At 46.8% G+C, this 22686-nt stretch overlaps 1 protein-coding gene across 6 annotated transcripts; it reads right to left on the bottom strand.

Moving 5' to 3' along the window:
- Window positions 1–407: 407 nt before the first annotated feature.
- On the bottom strand, window positions 408–21217 carry LCK (LCK proto-oncogene, Src family tyrosine kinase). Of its 6 annotated transcripts, none has more exons than XM_081306696.1 (14): window positions 21107–21217; window positions 20881–21018; window positions 9187–9296; window positions 8810–8891; window positions 8562–8652; window positions 8249–8347; window positions 7999–8102; window positions 7675–7824; window positions 7248–7400; window positions 6943–7122; window positions 4933–5009; window positions 4688–4841; window positions 4467–4598; window positions 408–1005 (listed from the first exon to the last, which is right to left on the bottom strand). In XM_081306696.1, exons 3-14 carry the CDS (start codon window positions 9289–9291, stop codon window positions 803–805), a joined length of 1530 nt encoding a protein of 509 aa, XP_081162822.1. In that variant the 5' UTR covers window positions 9292–9296; window positions 20881–21018; window positions 21107–21217; the 3' UTR covers window positions 408–802. The 6 variants fall into 6 exon arrangements, with proteins under 6 accessions (XP_081162822.1, XP_081162823.1, XP_081162820.1 ...); XM_081306697.1 differs by having other exon boundaries at window positions 20881–21007; window positions 21107–21197; XM_081306694.1 differs by lacking the exon at window positions 20881–21018 and having other exon boundaries at window positions 21107–21215.
- Between the last annotated feature and the right edge of the window lie 1469 nt (window positions 21218–22686).

Below are 22686 nucleotides of genomic sequence, written 5' to 3' on the forward strand. Positions count from 1 at the left end.
GAAAAAGTTCAAATATCCACTGGTCCCATACCTCTCTCTCTTTTTCTCTCTCTCTTTGGTATTAGGGATTGAACTCAGGGGCACTTAACCACTGAACCACATCCCCAGCCCATTTTTGTATTTTATTTAGAGACACAGTCTCACTGAGTCACTTAGGACCTTGATAACTTTCTGAGGCTGGGTTTGAACTTGCAATCCTCCTAACTCAACCTCCCAAACCTCTGGGACTATAGGCATGTGCCACCACACCCTGCTACTCATCCCATCTCTTAATCCAACTCAGGGTGACCTAGTTTCCATCTTCCAAATCCCTAGTATCTCCCCACAAGGAAAGAAGATGGTGCACAGCAGAGAGACATACAACCTTCATCAACTGAGATTTATTGAGCTCCTGATGTATGCCAGGCCCTGAGGAGGAGTACAAAAAGTATCAGATAAGGTCCCAGGCTGCAAGGAACTTCTGGACCAGAGAAAGAAAAGAGGTAGACAGAAGCAGGTGTCAATCATAAGCCTCTTTCCCCCCTCTGTGGTCTCAGAAAATGGGAGTGTCTAGAAAGAGACACTTTAGATCATCGTCTCCAAAACATATGTGCACAGATTATACATGTACAAGACACATGTAGAACCCACACAACTATGGGATATGCATATGACACACAATACACATGTGTCACATGTGGGTGAGATTCATGTATAAAGTCCATAAGTGCATAGGTCATGTGAACGTGGCACAAGAACCCCAACTTCCCAAGCCAGGGTGGCCAGATGGGGGAAAGCCTCAAGCCAGCTAGGCCTATCAATATCAAGGTTGGGGCTGGTACTGGCCCTCTGTGGCCGTGAAGAAGTCCTCCAGTACACTGCGTAGGTAGTCAAAGGTGGGTCGGTCCTCTGGATGCTCCTTCCAGCACAGCATCATGAGGTGGTACAACTCCTCTGGACAGTTGTCAGGCCTAACCATGCGATAGCCTCGCTCCAGATTCTGAATCACCTCAGGATTGGTCATCCCTGGAGATCAATAGGAAACAAGGACATCAAACCTCCAGGCTTTGAAAGCCCACAGGCAGGGCTGATGCTAGAATTAGGATCTTAAATATTCCCCAAAGATCCATGTGTTGAAGGCTTGGTCCTCAACCTTATGGTCCACAGTCCATAAGCCTGTGACACTTATGGGAGGTGGTTGAACTTTTAGGAGGTGGGGCCTAGCGAGGAAGTGAGATCATTGGAAGCCTGCCTTTGATGGGGTATTGGACCGCGACCCCTCCTCTTCCTCTTTGCTTCCTAACCTCCGTGAAGTATTTCCTTACAGTAACAGAAAACTGACAAATACAGGCGATGTTCAGAATATTTAAATGGCGTGGTGTGAGTACCAGTCCAAAAGGTTTTCATCAGTGGTAGGCCACACTAATGGTACCTGCTAAATATCAGTGAGACCACTGGGAGTTCCTGTTACAGATTACACACTCAGTGACACACATGTTAGCTGTGGGACCTTGTGTAAGCCACCTCTTTGAACCTCAGTTTCCTCACCTGGAAAATGAAGTAAATAGTTGTTCCTACCTCACAGAGTTCTTAAGGGGACACAGTGAGCTAGTGCATACAAAGAACCAGGTATAGTGCTTGAACAGGAGAGGCTTCATAAAGGCACCTGAGGTTGTTATGATTTGGTGGGAATGATATGGTGGTCTGGACCCAGGGCAGGAGGAGGCATCTCTAGCTTTGGGGCAAGGCACATGAGGAGAGCAGATGGACCTCCAGACTCCAGCAAAACAGACTCTGCCCCTCACTGAGAAGGCTCACCAGGCCTCTCCATGAGCCATATGAAATAGTCATTGGGTTGGTAACCTTCTTTTGTGCTACTCCTAGTCCCCATGGTAGCTTCTGGCCCCCATGGCAGCTTCTGGCATGTACCTTTTCTCAAGAGGAGATACTCTGGAGAACTGCATGGTCACAGCAATAATTTTGTGGTGCAGGGGATTGAACCCAGGGCCTTGTACATGCGAGGCAAGAGGCAAGCACTCTACCAACTGAGCTATATCCCCAGACCCACAGCTCCCTATTTCTACAATACCCACACAGCCTCTGATTTCTTCTTCAGTCTCTTGAGAGAAGACAATTAATCCCCAAAGAACAAACCCTTCTAGTTTTGTTTTTGTTTTTGAGATGGGGGTCTTGCTATGTTACCCAGACTGACCTAAGCAATCCTCCTGCTTCAGCCGCTTGAGTAGAATAAACTATAGGCATGCACTGTGAATGCTTAGCAAAATAAAAGTTTTGCTCCTGCAGAGTTTGGGCCTGGTCAAGAGTGAAAAAAAGTTTTTGCCCACATCTTGCTCTGGGAGGCCTTTACCTTTTACAGGTCCCTCCGATTTTAAAATCAGGACACAGAAAAATGCAGACCAGGGAACCAAACACCCATGAAGAGTGGAGGGTGCCAACCCACAGACAAAAGCCAGCCTAAATATAGCTCACAGGCCCACTTTGGTTTGTTCCATATGGTGTTTTAAACAATTTGAATCAATCACCTATATTTGGAAATAAGCAGGTTTTCCTAAAACTCCAAGTTTGGGCTTCTCTTGAAAAAAAAAAAAAAAAAAGATTTCCAGCCTCAGTTGCCTGTGCCTGAAATCCCAGCCACTTGGGAAGCTGAAGCAGGAGAAATCTAAGTTTGAGAGCAACTTGGGCAACTTAGCAAGACCCTGTCTCAAAATAGAAAATAAAATGAGCTGGAGATGTGACTCAGTAATAGAATGTCCTTGGGTTCCATCCCCAGCACTGTTAAAACAAACAAACAAACAAACAACAACAACAACAATAAACTCCTTCCACTGGAGCAGATGCAAATTCACCAAGGTCCCTGTTGCTTCCATTTGTCCCCCTGACCTTAATGCCACCTGTCAGCTCCTGTTCATCATCATTTTCTTTTCTGTGGTGCTGGGGATTAGACCCAGGGCCTTCAGCTTGCTAGGCAAGTGCTCTGCCACTGTCTATATCCCCAAGACCTGTCATCCTGCTTTCACTACCTTTTCTTCTAATGGAGACATTTTCTATGGGTTTACCTCCATAGGCACAGTGGAGGATGGGAAGGACTGTAGGCAGAACACCTGGAGTGTGGTCTAGGTCCAGCAATGGCCCTGGACTGTGTGAGGGGAAAGCCCAGGGCAGGGAGTCCACCTCTCATCTGAACACAAGATGCCTTTACCTTCCTAGGAGTAAAGTTCTTTTCACATTTTACTGGGAATGTGGGAAGCCTCTGCAAATCCAGCCACTGTGTTCCATAACCTCCCTGCTCCCAATTTCCTTTTCCATTTCCTTTCCCTAGAGTTTCTTAGTGAGTTCCTTTCAAAAAAAAAAAAAAAATTGTACCACTGGGGCCAAGCGTGATGATGCACCCTGTAATCTCAGTGGCTCAGGAGGTTGAGGCAGGAGGATCACAGGTCCAAAACCAGCCTCATCAACTTGACAAGCCCTAAGTAATTTAGTGAGACCTTGTCTCTAGATTAATTTTTTTTAATGGCTGGAGATATGGCTCAGTTTTTAAGCACCCACGGTTTCAATCTCTGGTACCATTAAAAAAAAATCCCACCCCTGTCTTGGATGAATTTAGGGTTAAGAATATTGTTCCAGACATGGAGGATGTGGGGATAGTATCTGTTTCTCCCTCTTTAGATGAAAAGCTTCAGAGGAAAGAGAAACCAGCATTTAGTGAGCACCTACTATGAGTCAGGCTCTTTCACAGAATCTCTTTTTTCTAATATCAGGAAATTGAGGCTGAGAGAAATGACGTTACTTGCCCAAAGTAATGATTAATAATAGCTTAGTATGAGCTAAGCAGTATTTTTAACTTTTTTTTCTTTCCTTTCTTTCTTTCTTTCTTTCTTTTTTTTTTTTTTTTTTTTTTTTTTTTTTTTTTTTGTAGGTATATGTAGAGGATTGAACTCAGGGGTGGCTTTGGCTTTACTACTGAGCTACTTCCCCCACCCTTTTTACTTCTTATTATTTTGAGAGAAGGTCTTCCTGGGTTACTGAAGCTGTCCTGGAACTTGTAATCCTCCTGCCTCAGCCTCCCTTGTCACAGAGCCCAGCCTATTTTGATCTTATATTTAATAGATACAAAAAGATAGAATGATCTGATCAAAGCCAAACAGAAAGTTAGAATCAATGACCAATCTGGTTTAAAAAAAAAAAAAAAAAAAGATCTTTTGACTCCCAGGCTAGATCCACTTCTACCATACTAGGCTGCCCATGCCAGAATTAAAGAAAGGATCTGGAAAAGAAGAACAAGATCCAGAGACAGTGATGAAAGCCAGCGCTGGGATCTGCTTAGGATCGTTGGAGTCACACTCCTCAGAGGATACAGGATAAGCAGCCAAAAGTTTCAAATTCGGAACCTGGAAAGCAGTGAGTAAGAAGACAAAGATTTTTCTGCCCTTCCCTATAACCCTGTGGTTCCTACCCTTGGCACTGACCTGGGTAAGGGATACGGCCATGGGTAACAATTTCCGTCAATAGAATTCCGAAAGACCACACATCTGACTTGATGGTGAATGTCCCGTAGTTGATGGCCTCTGGTGCTGTCCACTTAATGGGAAATTTGGCCCCTGTAGGGAGGTGGGGAAAGAGTGAGGTCACCCGGGTCTGCCTGGCCAGACCCTGCAGACCCCAGAACTCCCTCATGTCCCACACCTACCCTCCCTGGCTGTGTACTCATTGTCCTCAATGAGCCGTGCTAGGCCAAAGTCTGCAATCTTGCAGCTCAGGGTGTCAGACACCAGGATGTTTGCAGCTCGCAGGTCACGGTGGATGTAATTCCGCTCTTCAATGAATGCCATGCCCTCTGCAATCTGTTGGCCAGGTACAGGTCATCAGTCCTGGGCTGGGCATCCTCACCCCACGGGTCTGTACCCATGTCAAACTGCTCCCCAGTCTCCTTACTTGGGCTGCCATGTCCAAGAGTTTGTTGATGGTCAATTTGATGCCTGAGGAGGTCTTGAGAAAATCCACCAGGCTCCCTGTGGGCAGAAGCAAGAGTTGCTGACCAAGTTGCCCGAAAGGGTCCCAGACTCTCCTCCCCTAACTGGAATCTAGAGGCAGTGTCTGACACGTGGAAAGGAAGAATTAGGAGAATGGAGGAGTTCAAGGTGAGTATGCTCAGGGTATAGAGTATGGTTGGAGGGGTCTGTAAGCTCCTTGTCAGGATAAAGTAGGCCCCAACAACTTAGCTGGGCATCCAAAACCTTGCCTGCTCCACTTTGTGGTTGCTCTGCCCACCCCACTTCTCTCACTGCCCCGACTATGGACAATTTTCAGATTCTTCACACAGACCACTAGATTCTCATCTCAACATTTCTTTATCTCTGCCTGCTAAAGAAATTCTATTCTTGTTTCACAGTCCACTAGATTATTCTTCTAGGAAGCCTCTCTAGATCTTACCAGGTTTAATAAGTTACATCATCATCTACATTCCTCTGGCATGCTGGAACTTCCCCCATGGCATAAACTTTGGTTTTCTCATTGCCCAAAGTTAAAATCAAGTTTCCCTTACAGTAGAAACCTTGTTTGATTCATCCATGTCCAAGCATCCATGTTTTCAGTGCCCAGTGCTGAATGTATTGAATGAGAAGTAGGGAAAGTGGTCCCTGGAGGCCTGAGGGACCACCTCTCTGGTAGTGGAGGGCATCTGGGAGGACACCATGGATGTGAGTTGTTGGGAGAGAGTTAGTGACCACTTGCCCTATCCAAGAGATTAAAACCCCATGTGAAGGGCTGGTGATATAGCTCAGTTGGTAGAGTGCTTGCCTTGCATGCACAAGGCCCTGGGTTCAATCTCCAGCACCATTAAAAAAAAAATGTGAGAATAACAACAACCTGTCCCCACTATAAGTGCTGAATTATGCAGCAAAGATGAAAACCTCACTCAGACACAGTAAATATGTGGACATGTGCTGCCATTCAAGTATTAGGGGCAGATGCATCAATTCCAATGTTCATTTCCAATGAGCCTCAGAATCCTTCTCAACTCAGCACTCTAAGCAACTATAAAAGTTATTACTCAAGACAAAACCTCTTTGCCACTTCCAGAACCCAGTAGCTAATTAATAGTTTATTTCTCTCCCTGAAAGAGAGACATATCTTGTACTCCCAAACAATCAGAGCCAGATAACAGCAACAAATTTATGGCAGAGATTGTTCTAACTCTCATCCTCACAAAGACCTTATGAGGGAGTGCCTATTGCATTAGTACCACTATTTTTACAGATGAGAACCATGGCAGAAATAAGTGATGTGATCTGCCGAAAGCTACATAATCATGAAGCCAAGACTAATCCAGGCAGTCAGACTCTAGGTCCTTAATGGACATTGCATATTATTTTTGGATGAGCCCTTTTAGATTTCTGCTGTTGAACTTAGAGGAGCTGAATACCACAGACAGTACAGGGAGTTGGCCTATACCACACATGGCAAATCAGTGGCTTCAAAGCTGAGCCTAGAAACTCATATCCCTCTTGATAGGATTCTCACTCTGTCCAAAAGCAGTCCCAGAGAGGCGTGGGGCTCACCCAGAACTGAAAAGGAGGCTTTGGAGCAGGGAAGAAAGGAGAGAAACAGAACTAGGGACCTACTCATTTTCTGAGGTCAAGCATCCTGAGATGCTTTGACTTTGAAAAAAATGCAAAAGGGACTGACTGCAGGTCAGGAAAGATGGGGATGAATATTCTTCCAAAGGCTGCCACCTCAGGCTGGGTCGTAGACAGACTCAGATCACACAGCTTCTTCTCAGCCCTGCAGGTGGGTCTTTAGATGCCCAGGAAAACCCTCAGTGTTTGGCCAGAGCAAAAGGGGTATCCCCCCCACACACTCCAGTAGGATAGGGGTAGAGTAGAGGTAGGAAGGGGTGGGAGGCAGCAGTGTCCTCCAGCGTCCAGGTATGGCTGTAGCACCCACCATTCTCCATGTATTCGGTGATGATGTAGATTGGCTCCTGGGTGACCACCGCGTAGAGCCGGACCAGCCGCGGGTGCTGCAGCTGCTTCATGAGGTTGGCCTCAGCGAGGAAGGCGTCAGGGGACATGCTGCCTTGCTTCAGGCTCTTCACTGCCACCTTCGTGTGCCCGTTGTAGTACCCTGGATAGGGAACAGGAGGAAGTGAAGGAGTTGTGGAACTCCTGCTCCCAGAGCCAAGCAGCTGCCCTGAAAGTGGACGCCTCCCTCTCCCCTCTTTCCCAGCAGTCTTGGAAGCCCGTACTCACCCATCCACACCTCCCCGAACTGGCCGGCCCCCAGTCGCTCCACCAGCTTCAGCGTCTCCCTGGGAACCTCCCACTCGTCCTCCCACCACGGCTTCTGGGGCTTCTGGGTCTGGCAGGGGCGGCTCAACCTAGTGCACAGCCCATCAGAAGTATCTGCAAGGGCAAGGGAAAGGGAAAGGGAAAGGGAAAGGGAGGGGGCTGTCAATATGTGAGGCCTTGGGTGCTTTCCCCAACCCCCAGCTCTCCAAGTTCCCTTCTAGAGGAATGTAATGAAGCGGGGTGAAGGTCGGTCACACTACATCTGGGCTGTAGGGTCAGGTACCACATCTCACCCACTTGGTAATGAAGGAGTACCCTGAAAGATGGTTGAAGGACTAGGGGGAGACAGGCTGATAGGGCACAGGTGAGGGGTCCTGCTGGGGCTCACTGGTGTAATGGCGGACCAGTTCATGCAATCCGGGAAAAGTGATGCGAGGGGAGATGTAGAACCCGCCGTTGTCTAGGTTACGGATCTTGTAATGTTTCACCACCTCTCCCTGATTCTGGTCGAAGTCCCGGACCGACAGTGAAAATGATCCTGAATGAATGAACAAACCAAAAAAACGCAAAGGAGAAGGGGTGGCCTCCTGCTAGCCGCACTGTCATTGCAGCCCTGGACTAGGGCTCAAACCCCGCTCCTCCAGCACCTACTCGCCCGCGGCCCCGCCCACTCCTCCGAAGCCCCGCCCTCAGGCCCCGCCCAGTCGCTCACCAGCTGTGCTCTCGCTTTCTCGGATCAGGAAGGAACCGTGCGTGTTCCCGGGCGCCAGGAGCTGCCGCTCAGCGTCCTTGCGGCTTAGGTTCTTGAAGAACCAGCTGCGCACGGAAGAAGCGAAGGCTGTCGGCTGTGGGTCCTTTTTAACTCCATCATCCTCAAGCATTCGCCACCATCCCCAGGACCACTCCCCGCTCCGAGATCCCTAGATCCGTTTCCACCCACACCCACCAAGGTCCCCACTCACGGTTCGGGTTCCAGACTGTTCGCTTTGGCCACGAAGTTGAAAGGGATGAAACCTTCCTGGCCTGTGGTGAGGGACTGCGCCTTCCACCACTCACCGCTCCTGCGCCACAGGGGCAGTCAGCTGTAGACCCTCGATCAGGGTCCCCAGTAACTCAGGCCACCGCGACCCCTGGATCAGCATTCTGGAGCCTCGCATTTTGTCCCAAAGGAACCCACTTCGAGCCAGTCAAGGACCCCAGGAGGGATGCAATACCCGGGACAACGCTTTCTCACAGAATCCACAGTGCAGGGTGGGTGGGTGGAGGGGCACTCACTGTTCCAGGATACGGAGCTGTTCACCCTTCTCGAAGCCCAGGTCTCCGTCGTGAGAGGGCTCATAGCTGTGCAGGGCGATAACCAGGTTATCTGTAAAGACAGGGGGCGTCAGGGAGAACGGGCCTAGGAGAATAGAGTTCTGGAGACTTGGACCAAGAAAGGATAGAGTATGACGTAGAAGGGAGGAGAAGGCCAATAGCCAAGGATCCACAGACTTTATTTTCCCAGCTCTGCTGGTTGGGGTCACCTTGCAGTGGAGAGGCTGGTGGGTTGGAGCCCTCATAGGTGACAAGTGGGTCCCGTACTTCAGAGCCATTCCTCATGAGCAACTGTGGGATGGGAAATGAGGGTGGGTAAGAGAAAGATGACCGGATCAGATCCTGGCTCCCCTCCTTTCTGCCTACTCTCCTCCATTTCTCCCACCTGATTTCTTATCTCTGAATTTGCCCACTATGTATTTACTATGTGACCTCAGGAGGGTCCCTTCCCATCTCTGGGCCTCTTTTTCCTTCTGTATTCCAGGATCTGCTGTGTTATTTCAAGGGCCTCTAGTAGTGAGCTCTTTCTTTCTCCTGGGCTGCACACCCGCCTGGCTCCCTCACCAACCCCCATCTTGCCCCTTACCGTGCCCTTGCCATCCAGTGGGACTATGGGATAATGGCAGTTCTCACACACATCGATGTTTTCCATCCAGTCATCTTCAGGGTTTGAGCTGCAGGTACAGCCCATGGTCCCTGAGGAAATGGAGAGGGGGCTGAAGGAGTTCCCCCTAGATCTGTTCCCCCGGACATCAGGTGTCTTAGGGTGTTGCCCTGGGAGTTTCCGAAAGTACCTGAGATGGTCAGCGGCCGGACCCCCATTCACCAGCCACAGAAGAGCTGAAATGAGGGTTCCTGACTGGTGTCCCCTCAGAGCCCTCAGGCCACAAGTACATTGACACCAGGCCTATGCCTCGCATATGCTCCGCCCCCCACCTGGGATGGGCAAACCGCCACAAGCACCTTTGTCAGTCTAGTTACCCACTTCCTGCCTCCCCACCCTCTGCCAGTCTCCAAGTTGGAGGACTACCTCCCAGAGGTCACACACTTTACCAAGACTTGAGGGAGACCTAAGTTTTTGATCAGATTCTCTTCTACCAGAGAAGATGATGCCCCTCTCCTAATCACAATTTCCCTGCCTACTAAGGAAGCTGGTGAGAGACCCTGGCTTCCAAAAGTCACCCTCAGGCCTCTGCCCTCCCCCATACCCACACCCACACAATCTCCTTCTAATAGGGTTTTTCTTCTCGCCAGCAGAGAACCCTTCAGTGGCCTTGTTGGCCAGAACTTTTTTGTTTGTTTGCCTGTTTTAGCAGCGGAAACTTTTTGTCAGATGAAATCAAGCAGAACTACATAGACACAGCAGGTAAAAGAAGAGCTGTCTGCCCAAGTCAGAGTGGGAGCCTCCCTCTGAAGATGACTGGATGGAAAACATCCTTCCCCAGGGACTGCTCCTCAGAACTGCTTGGAAAACACTAGTCCTCCGATAAAATATAATTTACCTTGCATTCAAGACCATTTAATATCAAGATCAACTCCACCTTCTCAATCTGTTTAGCTACACACACACACACACACACACACACACACACACATAGCCTGACTACCTGCTGAACTTGAACTTCACCTCCAAGGTTCAACTCAAAAGTCACCTTCTCTGTGGAGCCCTTCCATTGTTCTTTGTTTTCCTATCCCCCCAGGCCCCTGGATCATTCTACTCAGACCACAGTCATCAGCTCAGGCACTGAGTTCCATGATGACTGATTTATGCAGGAGTCCTACTGCCTCTTCCACCCCCTTGATGAAGGGTGCTTTATTTGCCTGAAAGCCACTCAGCACTGAGAGCTAGTTATTATTAATAAATGTCAACTGATATGCAGAAGATCAGTGCACAGATTCTCCCACCTGTAAAGGTCTTAGAAACTATCAGACTACCCTCTGAGTTTATTTATTTATTCATTTATTGGAGAGAGAGTCTAACTCCTGGTCTCAAGCAACCTTCCTGCCTCAGCCTCCCAAGGAGCTGGGATTACAGGCCAGAGCCACCAGACCTGGATTTAACCTCTTATTTGAGATAAGCGAAGTGAGGCCCAGGGAAGCCTGCCAAAAGTCATGGAGCCTCTTTGAGGTAGAGCAAAGCTACGGCGGCTGATCTATACCAGGTAGAAGCGGAGATGGGAGCCCTGGAGGTTTCTGGTTAGCAAGACAGAAGACAGGCCCTGGAATCTGAAGACCTATGTTCAAAAACTGGTTGTGACACTGTGACTTTACTGAGATCATTCTTTGAAGCCTGACTTTTCCTCTTCTGTCATGTGGGGATCATCATCCCTTTCTTGTCATTTTATATAACTGTCATCTTAGTATACACTTTGGAAAGACTTCTACCAGGTCCCATTCTGCCCCATCAGTCCCTGCTCTGGAAGGTGGGAAAGTGGGACTTTTTGCTTCAGGCTCATGTTTCTTCAACTGAGATACTCAGAGCCTCCTGCAGATACCGGAAGTCATGGCGTGCACATCTTCCTGTAACATGAATGTTGCTCGATCTTATTCATATGAGTTAAACAACTCTTGTGCAGGAAAACACAAAATGCTCATGGAATATTAAGTCAAACCAAAAGACTTTCAGAAAAAAAAAAGGAGCAGAGTCACTCTTCTTCCTACCCCAAGGACTGCTGTCAGGAGGGCAGGAGGACATTTGAGAAATCCTGCCAGGTCAGAGTTCACTCATTGTGACTGTATGGCTTTTAGGATGCTCATTTGATTATAACCAGGAAGTGATGAGCACTAAAAGCTCCCCAAAAAGGATTGATAGAAACCTGGAACATACCAAGAGCCGAGCTCTCTAATAAGGTAGACTAGACATGTTGTTTGTGATTCAACACGCCTCAGAAAAAGCACAGGTTGGTTATGCTAGGAGAGAATACCAGTATCAGATGGGCTGCAGGCCTAGATCAGTAATGTCCCTTACTAGCTTGACAGTTTGGGAGACTTTGGAAAAAGGCAGGAAAAAGTTTGGGGTTAAAAAGAGGGGGTGGAAAAAAAAGAGGGGGTCGATGAGGGCTGGGGTTGTAGCTCAGTGGTAGAGTGATTGCCTTGCATGTGTGAGGCACTGGATTCTATCCTCAGCACCACATTAAAAAGTAATTAAATAAAATAAAAGTATTGTGTCATGTACAACTAAAAAAATTAAAATTAAAAAAAGAAGAGGGGGTGAACTGGGTTATAGAAGTGAGAAGAAGCTAGTGGAAGGGGCAGAAGGAATCTAGGATGGAGATCACACCTGGTCCAGGCTGAGATCAGGTGGGGAGAGAAGAGAAGCCACAGAGCCTCAGGGAGAGTCCAAGAGAGGATGCAGGAAGGATCTATGTCTTGGACTGAATCTTTATCCACCAGAAAGTATCTAATATCCTTTAAGACTGGGGACAGTGTGGGGCTCAGTGGCAAACACCTGCTTAGAATGTGTAAAACCCTGGGTTCACATCCCCAGGAAGAGAAGAGTCTGTAGGGAAATTAGTTCTTGGCTTGACTAATTGTATTATTATCTTTTCAGTGCATATTAGTTAAGTCTCTGATCAAACTTTGAACTATACACATGCTTAGCATGGACAAGGACCTGGGTTCAATCTCCAGCACACACACAAAGTTTTTAAACTAGAAAACAAACAAACAAACAAACAAAATAGTAGCTAAGTGAAGCTTGTTAGTAGGCAAAAAGTTCTAAACCATGAAACGCTCTTTGTGTGTCCCCTTCTCTTACTCTGCCCTTGGGTGTGGCCTTCCTAGATGTCAGTCAACCTGCTGACAGCAGACATTGTGAAGCTTGACTCAGCCCCTTGAAACCTGACCCTTTGCCTCATTTGAATCGCTTCTCCTCAATAAAAAGGGTCAGCACGTGTGGGCTCTCTTTCTTCCCACCCTTAAGGTCAGAGGAACCGTCACAGCACCCCCAAAGAAAAAAGTATTTCTGTCTCATGTGTGGTTATTTCGCGCAGCCCAGTTCCCCTGGAGTGACCCTGAGTGTTTTAGTCGAGAGCAACGTGGCAAGATCCCATGTTCTCTTTTTTTTTTTTTTTTTTAAAGAGAGAGTGAGAGATGAGGGGGGGGGAGAGAGAGAGAGAGAATTTTTAATATTTATTTTTTAGTTCTCGGCGGACACAACATCTTTGTTGGTATGTGGTGCTGAGGATTGAACCTGGGCCGCACGCATGCCAGGCGAGCGCGCTACCGCTTGAGCCACGTCCCCAGCCCAAGATCCCATGTTCTCTATCAAGGTATTTTCCTCTATTTTTCATCCCATGGGCAGCCTACAGAGGAAGGGGTGTCCTGATAGGTCCCAGAGGAAGAGAGACAGGTCTGAACATGTGGACCACTCCCCACCCAGGACTTGACCATTGTGCTAACAAAGGCTTTTCTCTTGGACAATTCGCCTTCTACCTAGAATGCATCTACATTTTCCTCACTGGTGAATGTAGGTCTGCACAGGATTCAGGAGTGTTGTGCTTCTGTGTGTAAATCCATGTTCTGCATGAGTCTGTGCATACAGAGGGATGCATAATAGATGTAGGTATGTACAGCAGGGCCCGTCCCTGTGTCACTGTGAGGCCATAGATACATACATCTGTTTATAAAAATGTAGGTCTCATCTTTCTGGTCTTAGTTTGACAAAAATTGCTGGGTAGCCAAAGTGATCTAACCAGGTTAATAATGAGGTCAGTAAAAAGAAGTCAAAATTAAAGCTTAATATAAATTTCTCATTGTCTGAAAGAAAGAAGAAAGAAATCTAAGGAATCCCCAGGGTTCCCAGAGCTGGCAATGAGGACGAATTCTGGAGTGAATGAAGGAGGACATTCTCTTCTCCCAACTCAGGAACTCAAGGCCAAGAGTGAGACTTGTGTAGATTCTAGACTATCTCTGACTAGGATCTATAAGGTTCCTGGCTTCCCATGAGGCACAGGGAACTTTTTGCCCATTATTAGAGGTCCACCCAACCCTGGCATGTTAATCTTGAAAAGTGGAGTAGAAGCTGGATTCCAGTGCCTGCCCTTCTAGCCCCTCAGCCATGTGCTCACCCTACCCAACACACACATCAGCCCTGCACACATGGTATGTTTAATTGATTCAAAAGATCTCAGGCTGTGTGCATACCTGTGATCCCAGCAACTCGGGAGGCTTGGGCAGGAGGATCATAAGTTCCAGGCCAGCCTCAGCAACTTAGCAAGGCCCTAAGCAATTTAGTGAGACCCTGTCGCAAAATCAAAAATAAAAAGGGCTGGGGATCTGATTCAGTGATTAAGCACCCCTGGATTCAATCCCTGATACCAAAGGAAAAAAATCTCAGGCTGTGTGAATCTTCTGAACTAGGCTTTCTGGTCCCAGGGTTGTTGAGGAATTGTAGCTGTGGATTTCTGATTCTTGTAGATTCATTAATTTTTTTTTCCCTTCAGTACTGGGGTTTGAAATAGGGCTTTACACATGCTGGACAAGCACTCTACTACCGAGCTATGTGCCCCATCCCCAGCCTCCTTTTATATTCTACTTTATTTTTTGTAGTACTGGAAGTGAAAAGCAAGAGTATCCCACCTCTGACCTACATTCCCAACTCTAGTTTTTAAAATCTTTTTAATTTTTTTTTTTAGTACAGGGGATTGAACCCTCAAATTAAACATTGAGCCACATCCTCAGCTCTTTTTTGTGTTTTATTTCGGGACAGGGTCTCATAGAGTTTCTTAGGGCCTTGCTAAGTTGCAGAGGCTGACTTTGAACATTAGATCCTCCTGCCTCAGACTACCAAGTAGCTGGGGTTACAGGTGCTTACCATCACACCTGGCTAAAGCATCATCTTATTTTATTTTATTTTATTTTTTTAAAGAGAGAGTGAGAGAGGAGAGAGAGAGAGAGAGAGAGAGAGAGAGAGAGAGAATTTTTTTAAGAGAGAGTGAGAGAGAGAGAGAGAGAGAGAATTTTTAATATTTTATTTTATTTTTTTTTTAGTTCTCGGCGGACACAACATCTTTGTTGGTATGTGGTGCTGAGGATCGAACCCGGGCCGCACGCATGCCAGGCGAGCGCGCTACCGCTTGAGCCACATCCCCAGCCCTTATTTTATTTTATTAAGTAGACAAAACACATTCTAGATTAATGTGTTTTTTAGTGTTCATTTTTTAGTTGTAGTGGGACACAACATCTTTTATATATATATATAAAAACTTTATTTTATTTAGTTATTTTATGTGGTGCTGAGGATCGAACCCAGGGCCTTGCACGTGCCAGGCAAGCGCTCTACCACTGAGCCATAACCCCAGCCCCTGGACACAATATCTTTATTTATTTATTTTTGTGTGGTGCCGGGGATCGAACCCAGGGCCTCGCCCGTAATAGGAGAGTGCTCTATTGCTGAGCCACAACTCTAGCCCCTATATTATTTTTTAAGTCAATGTATGTAAAGCTCATAAAAGTGAATGAGCCAGACTTGGTGGTGTGTATTATTATCCCAACTATATGGGAGGCTGAGGCAGGAGCAATTGAAGTTCAAGCCCAGCCTGGGCAACCTAGCAAGATCTGTCTCAAAACAACAAAACATCAACAACAAGAAAGGACTGAGGATACAGCTCAGTGCTACAGCTCTTGCCTAGCATGTGTGAGACCCTAGGTTCACTCTCCAGTATCTCCCCACAAAAAAGATGACATTCTCCCAACTCACCAACCAGACTGATTTTTAAAACATCTTGTCTAGGGGCTGGGGATGTGGCTCAAGCAGTAGCACGCTCGCCTGGCATGCGTGCGACCCGGGTTCGATTCTCAGCATCACATACAAAGATGTTGTGTCCGCTGATAACTAAAAAAATAAATAAATATTAAAATTCTCTCTCTCTCACTCTCTCTTTAAAAAAAAGAAAAAAAATCTTAAAAAAAAAACCATCTTGTCTAAAATGTGTGCCAACTTCTTGCCTGAGTTATATGGGCCAATGCTTTACATGAAGACCAGGTAGGCTCTTCTATTTTAGATCATTAGTGTACACAGGCCATTTTGTGGCAAAATCTGTCATAAATCATTTAAAACATTTTAAATACTTGATCTTTGTGTCTCACCGATATTTGGTTATTGGCAAAGTTGCATATGTTCAGTGAAGAGCCTTGGATATGGATACCCACATAAACCTCATCATGATACCCAAAAATCAGAATTGCAAGCTGGGTAAAGTGGTACATGCCTACAATCGCAGCAGCTCAGGAGGATGGCAGTTCGAAGCCAACCTCAGCAACGTAGTGAGGCCCTAAGCAACTCAGTGAGATCCTGTCTCTAAATAAAATACAAAAAAAGGTTGGGGATGTGACTTAGAGGTTAAGCGCCCTTGGGTTCAATTCCTGGTACCAAGGGGGGGGTGGGGATCAGGATTGCAGGCATAGTAAATAATTGCTAGTGGGTAAATCAACAATGTGCCTAGGATTGCTTCTTTTTTACATGTTCCTTTTTTATATAGTACCATTTTCTTTCTTTCTGTTATTTTTGTGTGTGTGTGCTGAATTGAACTGACAGCCTCATACATGAGCATGTGCTGTACCACTGAGCTACACCCCCAACTACAAGATGTGTTTCTTTTCAGAAATTAGGAGTGGTTTAAACATAAAATGTATTCTGCTAGTTAGTTACTGTCATCAATAAGAACTATAAAGCAATTATTCTAATTGGTATTTGAGTAGAGGCCTCCTAACCAGTAATTCACCCCTTTTAGTGAGTTCCTGCCCTGGGGTTACTTCCATGTGCATTTGCATCTTGGGAGTTTTATTTGGATGCAACCTTATTTATAGTGTGGCAATCCATATAATTTTTAAAATATGTATTGTTTCAGTTGTTGTTGGACACAATACCTTTATTTTATTTATTTATTTATTTTATGTGATGCTGAGGATCAAACCCAGGGCCTTGCACGGCTAGGCGAGAGCTCTACCACTGAGCCACAACCCCAACCCTCCATAACATTTTATGAAAGTTTCTACAGGTTATGGAAGCTCAGCTCACTATGTCCATTTCATAGTGACTCAAATTCAATCTCATGATCTCTCAATTACTCACTGGCAAAGGGCCTTTGGATAGATTACTAAACCTTTTAAGCCTCCCTCAGTTCCTCCATCTGCAAAACGGGAATAAAAATAGTAGCTGCATCTGGGGACCGTTATGAGCATTTTAGGTTACATATAGATGATCCCATATAATAAAATACTTAACCTGGTGATTGGTATGTAATAAGGACTAAAAAATAAGAATAGGGCTGGGGGTGCGGCTCAGTTGTAATTAATTTAAATATGAGAATGATTTGGGGCTAAGCACGGGCATCTTATGATACCAGACTTAAATGTCTTCCAGACTAAAATGATCTCTACCATTTTCATTTTCTTTTGCGATTTTTGGCACTCCCACACACCACCTTTTTACCTTTAATATGTTTACCCGAAATGAAAACTTTACCTCCTTCAATGAAAAACCAAGTATCACCAGCCATAAGTAAACAGAAGTTACACATTAGTGCACAATGAAATAAGCACACATATTAACATTTGTAAATGTTCATCCATCATCCCCTGAAATTATTCACACACATCGGTGATGTAACAGGCTATAATGTGGGAAATGCTGCTCTGTGGGAGAGATCTTTGGGTTTAGGCCTCTGTCAGCGGCTTAAAGGAGCCACCACCTTTTTTTGCAGGTGTGATGTCAGGAACTAGGCAAGCGCCCTACCACAGAGCTACATTCCCAGCCTTAATTGGTCAGCCTATTGATAAAAAACTAACAGGCACCTCCTGTGTGCCAGGCTCTGATCTAGTGCCGGGACACAGAGGTAAGCAAACAGAGAGAGTGCTATCACTTGGCCTTGCCCTCTGTGACAGAGAGAATGTCTCTCTGATGGGTCACTTCATTTCACAGGAGGCTGTCATCAGCTGGCTGAAAGGTAATCTTTCTGAAGCCTGACAACATAGCAACACAAGACAGCAAAACTGGCCAGGAAATAACATCTCAAAATCACCATTACTCTTTTACCAAACTACCATTTAGCTAAAGTCGATAAGGGTGTTGGTAGACCTCTGTGACAAGGAAAAGCTCCTAGAATCAACAGGGCAAGCAAGCTGCCAAACAAAATGGAGAGTGTAAGCCAATTTGCATTTAAATATATGTATGTGGGGGATTCTTTCAAGCCAGGCTTTATGCTAAGCCTTTATTTGCATTATTTCATGTGATTCTTATGATAATTCTATGATATAAGTGCTATTATTATCTCCATTTTACAGATGCAAAAACTGAGGCATCAACTGGGTACAGCATTTGTCTGAGGCCACATAACAAACAAATGAGTGGTGGAGTTTCGAGTTGAACCCTGGTCTGCCTGCCTCTGGGGACCAGGATCTTCATTGTGATGTCTCGCATCATTTATATGTGGAAAAATCTGGAAGGACACACACCAATATATTCCCAGTGAGTACATCCCAGAAGTAGAATTGGAGGGGGCTGCATTTCTGGTATTTCTTTTTATGACTCTATTCTGTCTAATTTTTTTAAAAAACAAGTATGTGCTAATTTTACAATCGAAAAACAAAAACAACAAAACCACCACCCACACAAAAACTCTGTCAGAGGCACAATCCTTTGAGGAGTGTCAAGTACAGAGTCGTATCCTTCCACTCCCATCCTTGTCTCAAGAGGTGTAGACACGGAACTGGCAGGCAGCACAGGAAAAAGAGGTTGTGTGCCCAGCAAATTTGGGAGACACTGAATCTGACAAAATGAATTAAGGCTTCTTCTCTGGAGAGACTTGCAGAGCTTTTAACAAGCTAGCGCTGACTGTGAAACTCCTGGGGGAACAGAGCTTGTAGAAGAGGCCATGTTGATTGGGCCCTTTTCTTTCCAGGTGCCTCTCGGAACTAGTGTTCTTTAGCACAAGCGTTGGAGATACAACTCCAGACACTAAAATGCACACTGAGGTGGATTTTTAAAGATCACATTCCAGGCAGGCATGGTGGCCCACACCTGTAATCCTTGCGACTCAGAAGAATGAAGCAGGAAGATCGAAAGTTCAAGGTCAGCCTCAGCAACTTTGGGAGACTCTGTCTCAAAGCAAAAAATAAAAAGGGCTGGGGATGTAGCTCAGTGGTCCTAGGTTAAATTCCCTGGTACCACCAAAAAAAAAAAAAAAAAAAAAACCACATTCCAGAGCTGGGGGTGTAGCTCATTGTAGAACTTGTATTATTTAGTGTGCAAGAGCAAAAAAGGACAAAAGGGAAAAACAAAACATTCCTGGATGATATCTTGGTCCCACCTGCCCTTACCTCCCCTCTCCTCAGAAATGCTTTCATAAATTGAGCCTGATCTTGAAGCACTAGTTGTAGGTATTTTATGGATTTGTAAGATCCAGCCTGTCGTGTATGTGTAGCCCCTGCCTGTACCTCTGAGCAGACCTACATACTTAAGTTTTCTTAGGATGATATTAATTGTGGTGTTTTACAGAGAGGAAAAGGAGGAGGAGGAGGAGGAGGAGGAGGAAGAGAGAGAGAGAGAGAGAGAGAGAGAGAGAGAGAGAGAGAGAGAGAGAGAGACTGACTATATAAGGGGCCCTCTTCTAAGGCAAACCCTATAGCCTATCTCAAAATCCAGTGTGCCTTCGTTCTCACACTCCATTACACACAGGAAACAAGCTCAGCTCGTTTGCAAAGCCACACCACAAGTGTGAGGGAATGGGCGGTTCATTGCCTTGCCAAGGTCAAGCGCTGAGTAGGTGTGATTCTGGGTATGGACAGCCCTTCCAACCCTTAGTGCATCATTTGCAGGGAAGGAAGTGCCTGGCTTCCCCTAAGCACCTACTATGTGTCAGGTACTACCCAGGGCACATCACAGTCATTATTTTCTCTTTGACCTCCTGCAAGTACCCTGTAAGGGAGAGATCTATTATTGCTCTTTACAGATAAGTAAACTAAAGTTTGGAGCTATGAAGCTACTCAAGGAAATGGCAAAGCCGGAATTCTACTTGGGTTTTCTGACCCTGAAATGCACATTCTTCACATTACACCACACTTCTAGGCTCTCTTACCTTTACTCTGAGGACTTTGTCTTTATGGTCCCAAGGAACAGAACCCAGGAATAATGAATGACCTTGGGCTTCACTCTCCAAAATGGGCCTCTGTTCTAAAACTTCCTTGACTCTTCAGGAAGCTTTCCAGATCCCCTTGAGGGAGGTCTTCTCCCTCCTCTGAACCCTCAGCTCATTCTCTGCCCCTGTCCTTGGCCCTTTCTCCCTTTGAGAAGAGTCACTATCCCTGAGGCCCAAAAGCTAGGGACACTGTCTGATGGATCCACCAGCACAGGGCTCAGTGCAGGGGACTGCTCGTGCCTGTCCAGGAGTAGATGTTGGAACTCAGGGAGAGCTTCAGCTTGTTTCCAGTCCCCACAACAGGTGACAGGCCTTGGGGCAGGAGATAGGAGAAAGGCTGGGACATGCTGACTAGGTGGAAAATATGTGACAAGAAAAACTCCAGTGAGGGAGGGGAAACCTGGAAAGTCTGGCTGAGGTGGGGACTACCCCCAGAAGCTGAAGGCTCAGAGTTAGCCTCTCTGAAGACCGGAGGTAGCTTTCGGTGCTGTTCTGAGCTCCCCCACCCCGGGTTTGAAGCCGGAATGGGGAGGATAAACTGACCTATACATGCAGCTGGGGCTGAGCAGGAGGGTCAGGGCAGAGGGGAGGACATCCTGCTGTGACATTTGGCAAGGCAGGAAAGGCAACTTTCCAGATGGAAGTTCAGAAGTTCCTTGCCTAGGGCCAGCTGTACTCCTGTCCGGGATAAAAATAGCCCTTCCTCTTTCCTCTCTCATCGTTCTCTTTCTGAGACTTCCCAGAGTCAGAGCAGATGTGTCCGCCCAAGGACTCCATCCCTGATGACAAATATCCCCTCACAAACCCATTTGCTCCCCTTGGTAGTCTCCTCCCTCTCTCAAACAATGCTGGTCACTTAGGCTAAGGTCACTTCTCACACCTCCATCTGGATCCTCTGGGTGACTCTCTGTCTCTTTCAAGAGGTTCTTGTCTGGCTTAGGGACCAGAAGAATTGATTCCTGGGTCTTCTGACTCAAGACTGTCCTATGACCCTTTTCCATTGTGGAGCAAAAAGGTGTCCCAGCCTAGGCCACTACTCTCCAGGGTTTAGCTCAGCCACCGCTTTACTGGTGGGTCTTAAATGCCTCATTCTCATGGGATGAGGAACTGGACGTGGAGATTTCTGAAGGCCTTTTTAATACCTGATGTCCATGTGCCAGATCTCCAAGAAGCGATAATCTCCTCGTCAGATGGTGGCAGAGGCAAGAGCCATCAATTTCACAGGAAAGGGGAGATCCAGCTGACCTCCAGTGACATGTTTCTCTCAGCCTGAAGGGTTGCTGCAGATGTGGCCCTACACATAGCTTCAGCCCTCTGGGCTCGGCTTCCTACCACAGTCCCTGGACCCCTGTTCCCAGTACTCCTTACCTGTCCGGCCCAGGAGCCCTCTGGCCCATTCACATGGTCCTCCTGGCCTTGCTCGGCTGCCCAGATACAGTCTCAGCTCCCCTTGCCGTCGCAGTCACCACCTGTCTCCCTGCGCCCACGTTCCACCCTGACTTCCTGCCTCCTCCTGAGGGCTCTGCAGCCAACCAGGCCCCAGCAGCCCAACCACAAGCCTGTAGCACCCCAAGCTTCCTGTCAAAATAGCCCCCCGCCCCTCAGCTTCTAGGGGTCCTAGACATCTCCAGGCCGGACCCTACTCATTCTGAGGGTAGTATTTGGAAGTTTAAAGTGCAGGGGAGGATGTTTGATAGACCCTCCCTCCTGACCTCCAGACTCTATCAGGGCAAGTGATTCATGGGCAGCCCTTGGCCCCAGTGAGTGCAGGCGAGCACATACCTGCTCAGTTTACAGAGAAAGGCAAGTGGCACCATTATCACAGTGTGATTGCTGAGTGGCCCCCTTGTTTCAGTCTGACAGCAAAGGTAACATCATTTGCCAGGTTCAGTAGCACACACATATAATCCCAGCTACTCATGAGACTGAGGCAGGAGGACTGAAAGTTCAAGGCCAGCCTAGGCAACTTGGTGAGATTTTTGTCTCAAAGTAAAAAATAAAAAGGATTGGGGGTGCTGGGGTTGCAGCTCAGTGGTAGAGTACTTGCCTCACACGTGCGAGGTGCTGGGTTCGATCCTCAGCACCACATAAAAAATAGATGAATGAAGTAAAGGTATGTGTCCATCTACAACTAAAAAAGAAGGACTGGGGGGATGTAGCTTAGTGCTAAAGTGTCTTTGGGTTCAATCCCCAATACCAAAAAAAAAAAAAAAGTTCTCATTGGCAGTCAGAGGATAGAACAATATGACTGTTAAATAGTTAGAAGACCACATGTGTTACAGTCACACTTGAGGCTGAAACAGTTGCTATAGTTAGGACAGAACAGTACTCATGTCATTGCAGGGCTTGACAATAACTTCATTAGAATCACAGGATAGACTAAGGACGGGCACAACCCTTCTACAGACAGAACACTCACAACATCCTGTGTTGGGAGTCAGGATGGACAACCTTCAAGAGGAGAGGGTGACAGCTATAGACAGAGGGCAGGATAATGCTCATTAATGATGGCTGATAGGTGGGGCAGCACTGCTAATGCAGGCAGAGGCGAGGCCACAGCCCTTGGTAGAAGAGCACGGCCTGGCACCATCTCCTGCACTGGTGGAAGGCCAAGAAAATGCACTGCTCCAGGCACACAAGGGCTTTGGTCAGACTGTCAGACTTTCTGTTATCAGCAGGAGGCAAGAAACTTGCCACAAACAGCAGGCAGGCCAAATTCAATTTCCTGCATCCAGGCTGGAAATGGCACCCATCATAAACTGAGGACCAGGTCATCGGTGAGTGATATATGAAGAGCTCTGGTGGCCCCTCTCAGGCCCAAGAACTGAGCCTGGACCCCACTAGGAGAAAAGTGTAAGTTCATGGCCTCCTGAGCTCCACTGAGCAAGCAGTGGGGGTGGGGAGAAAGGGAGCCCACAGAGCATTGTTGGGGTTTGTGAGGTGGAAGC

The sequence above is a fragment of the Spermophilus citellus genome, assembly GCF_964194105.1.
Source record: "Spermophilus citellus genome assembly, chromosome: 9".
NCBI lineage: Eukaryota > Metazoa > Chordata > Mammalia > Rodentia > Sciuridae > Spermophilus > Spermophilus citellus.

What these genes read in the sequence shown, in the direction of transcription:
- LCK (XM_081306693.1), bottom strand. Translation starts at nt 8,878, where the DNA reads ATGGCTCTGAAGTACGGGACCCACTTGTCACCTATGAGGGCTCCAACC. An exon ending in CACCGAATACATGGAGAATG is followed by an intron (nt 5,010 to 6,942) that starts GTGGGTGCTACA and finishes TTCTGCCCACAG; the next exon opens with GGAGCCTGGTGGATTTTCTC. An exon ending in TCTTGGACATGGCAGCCCAA is followed by an intron (nt 4,842 to 4,932) that starts GTAAGGAGACTG and finishes CCTGGCCAACAG; the next exon opens with ATTGCAGAGGGCATGGCATT.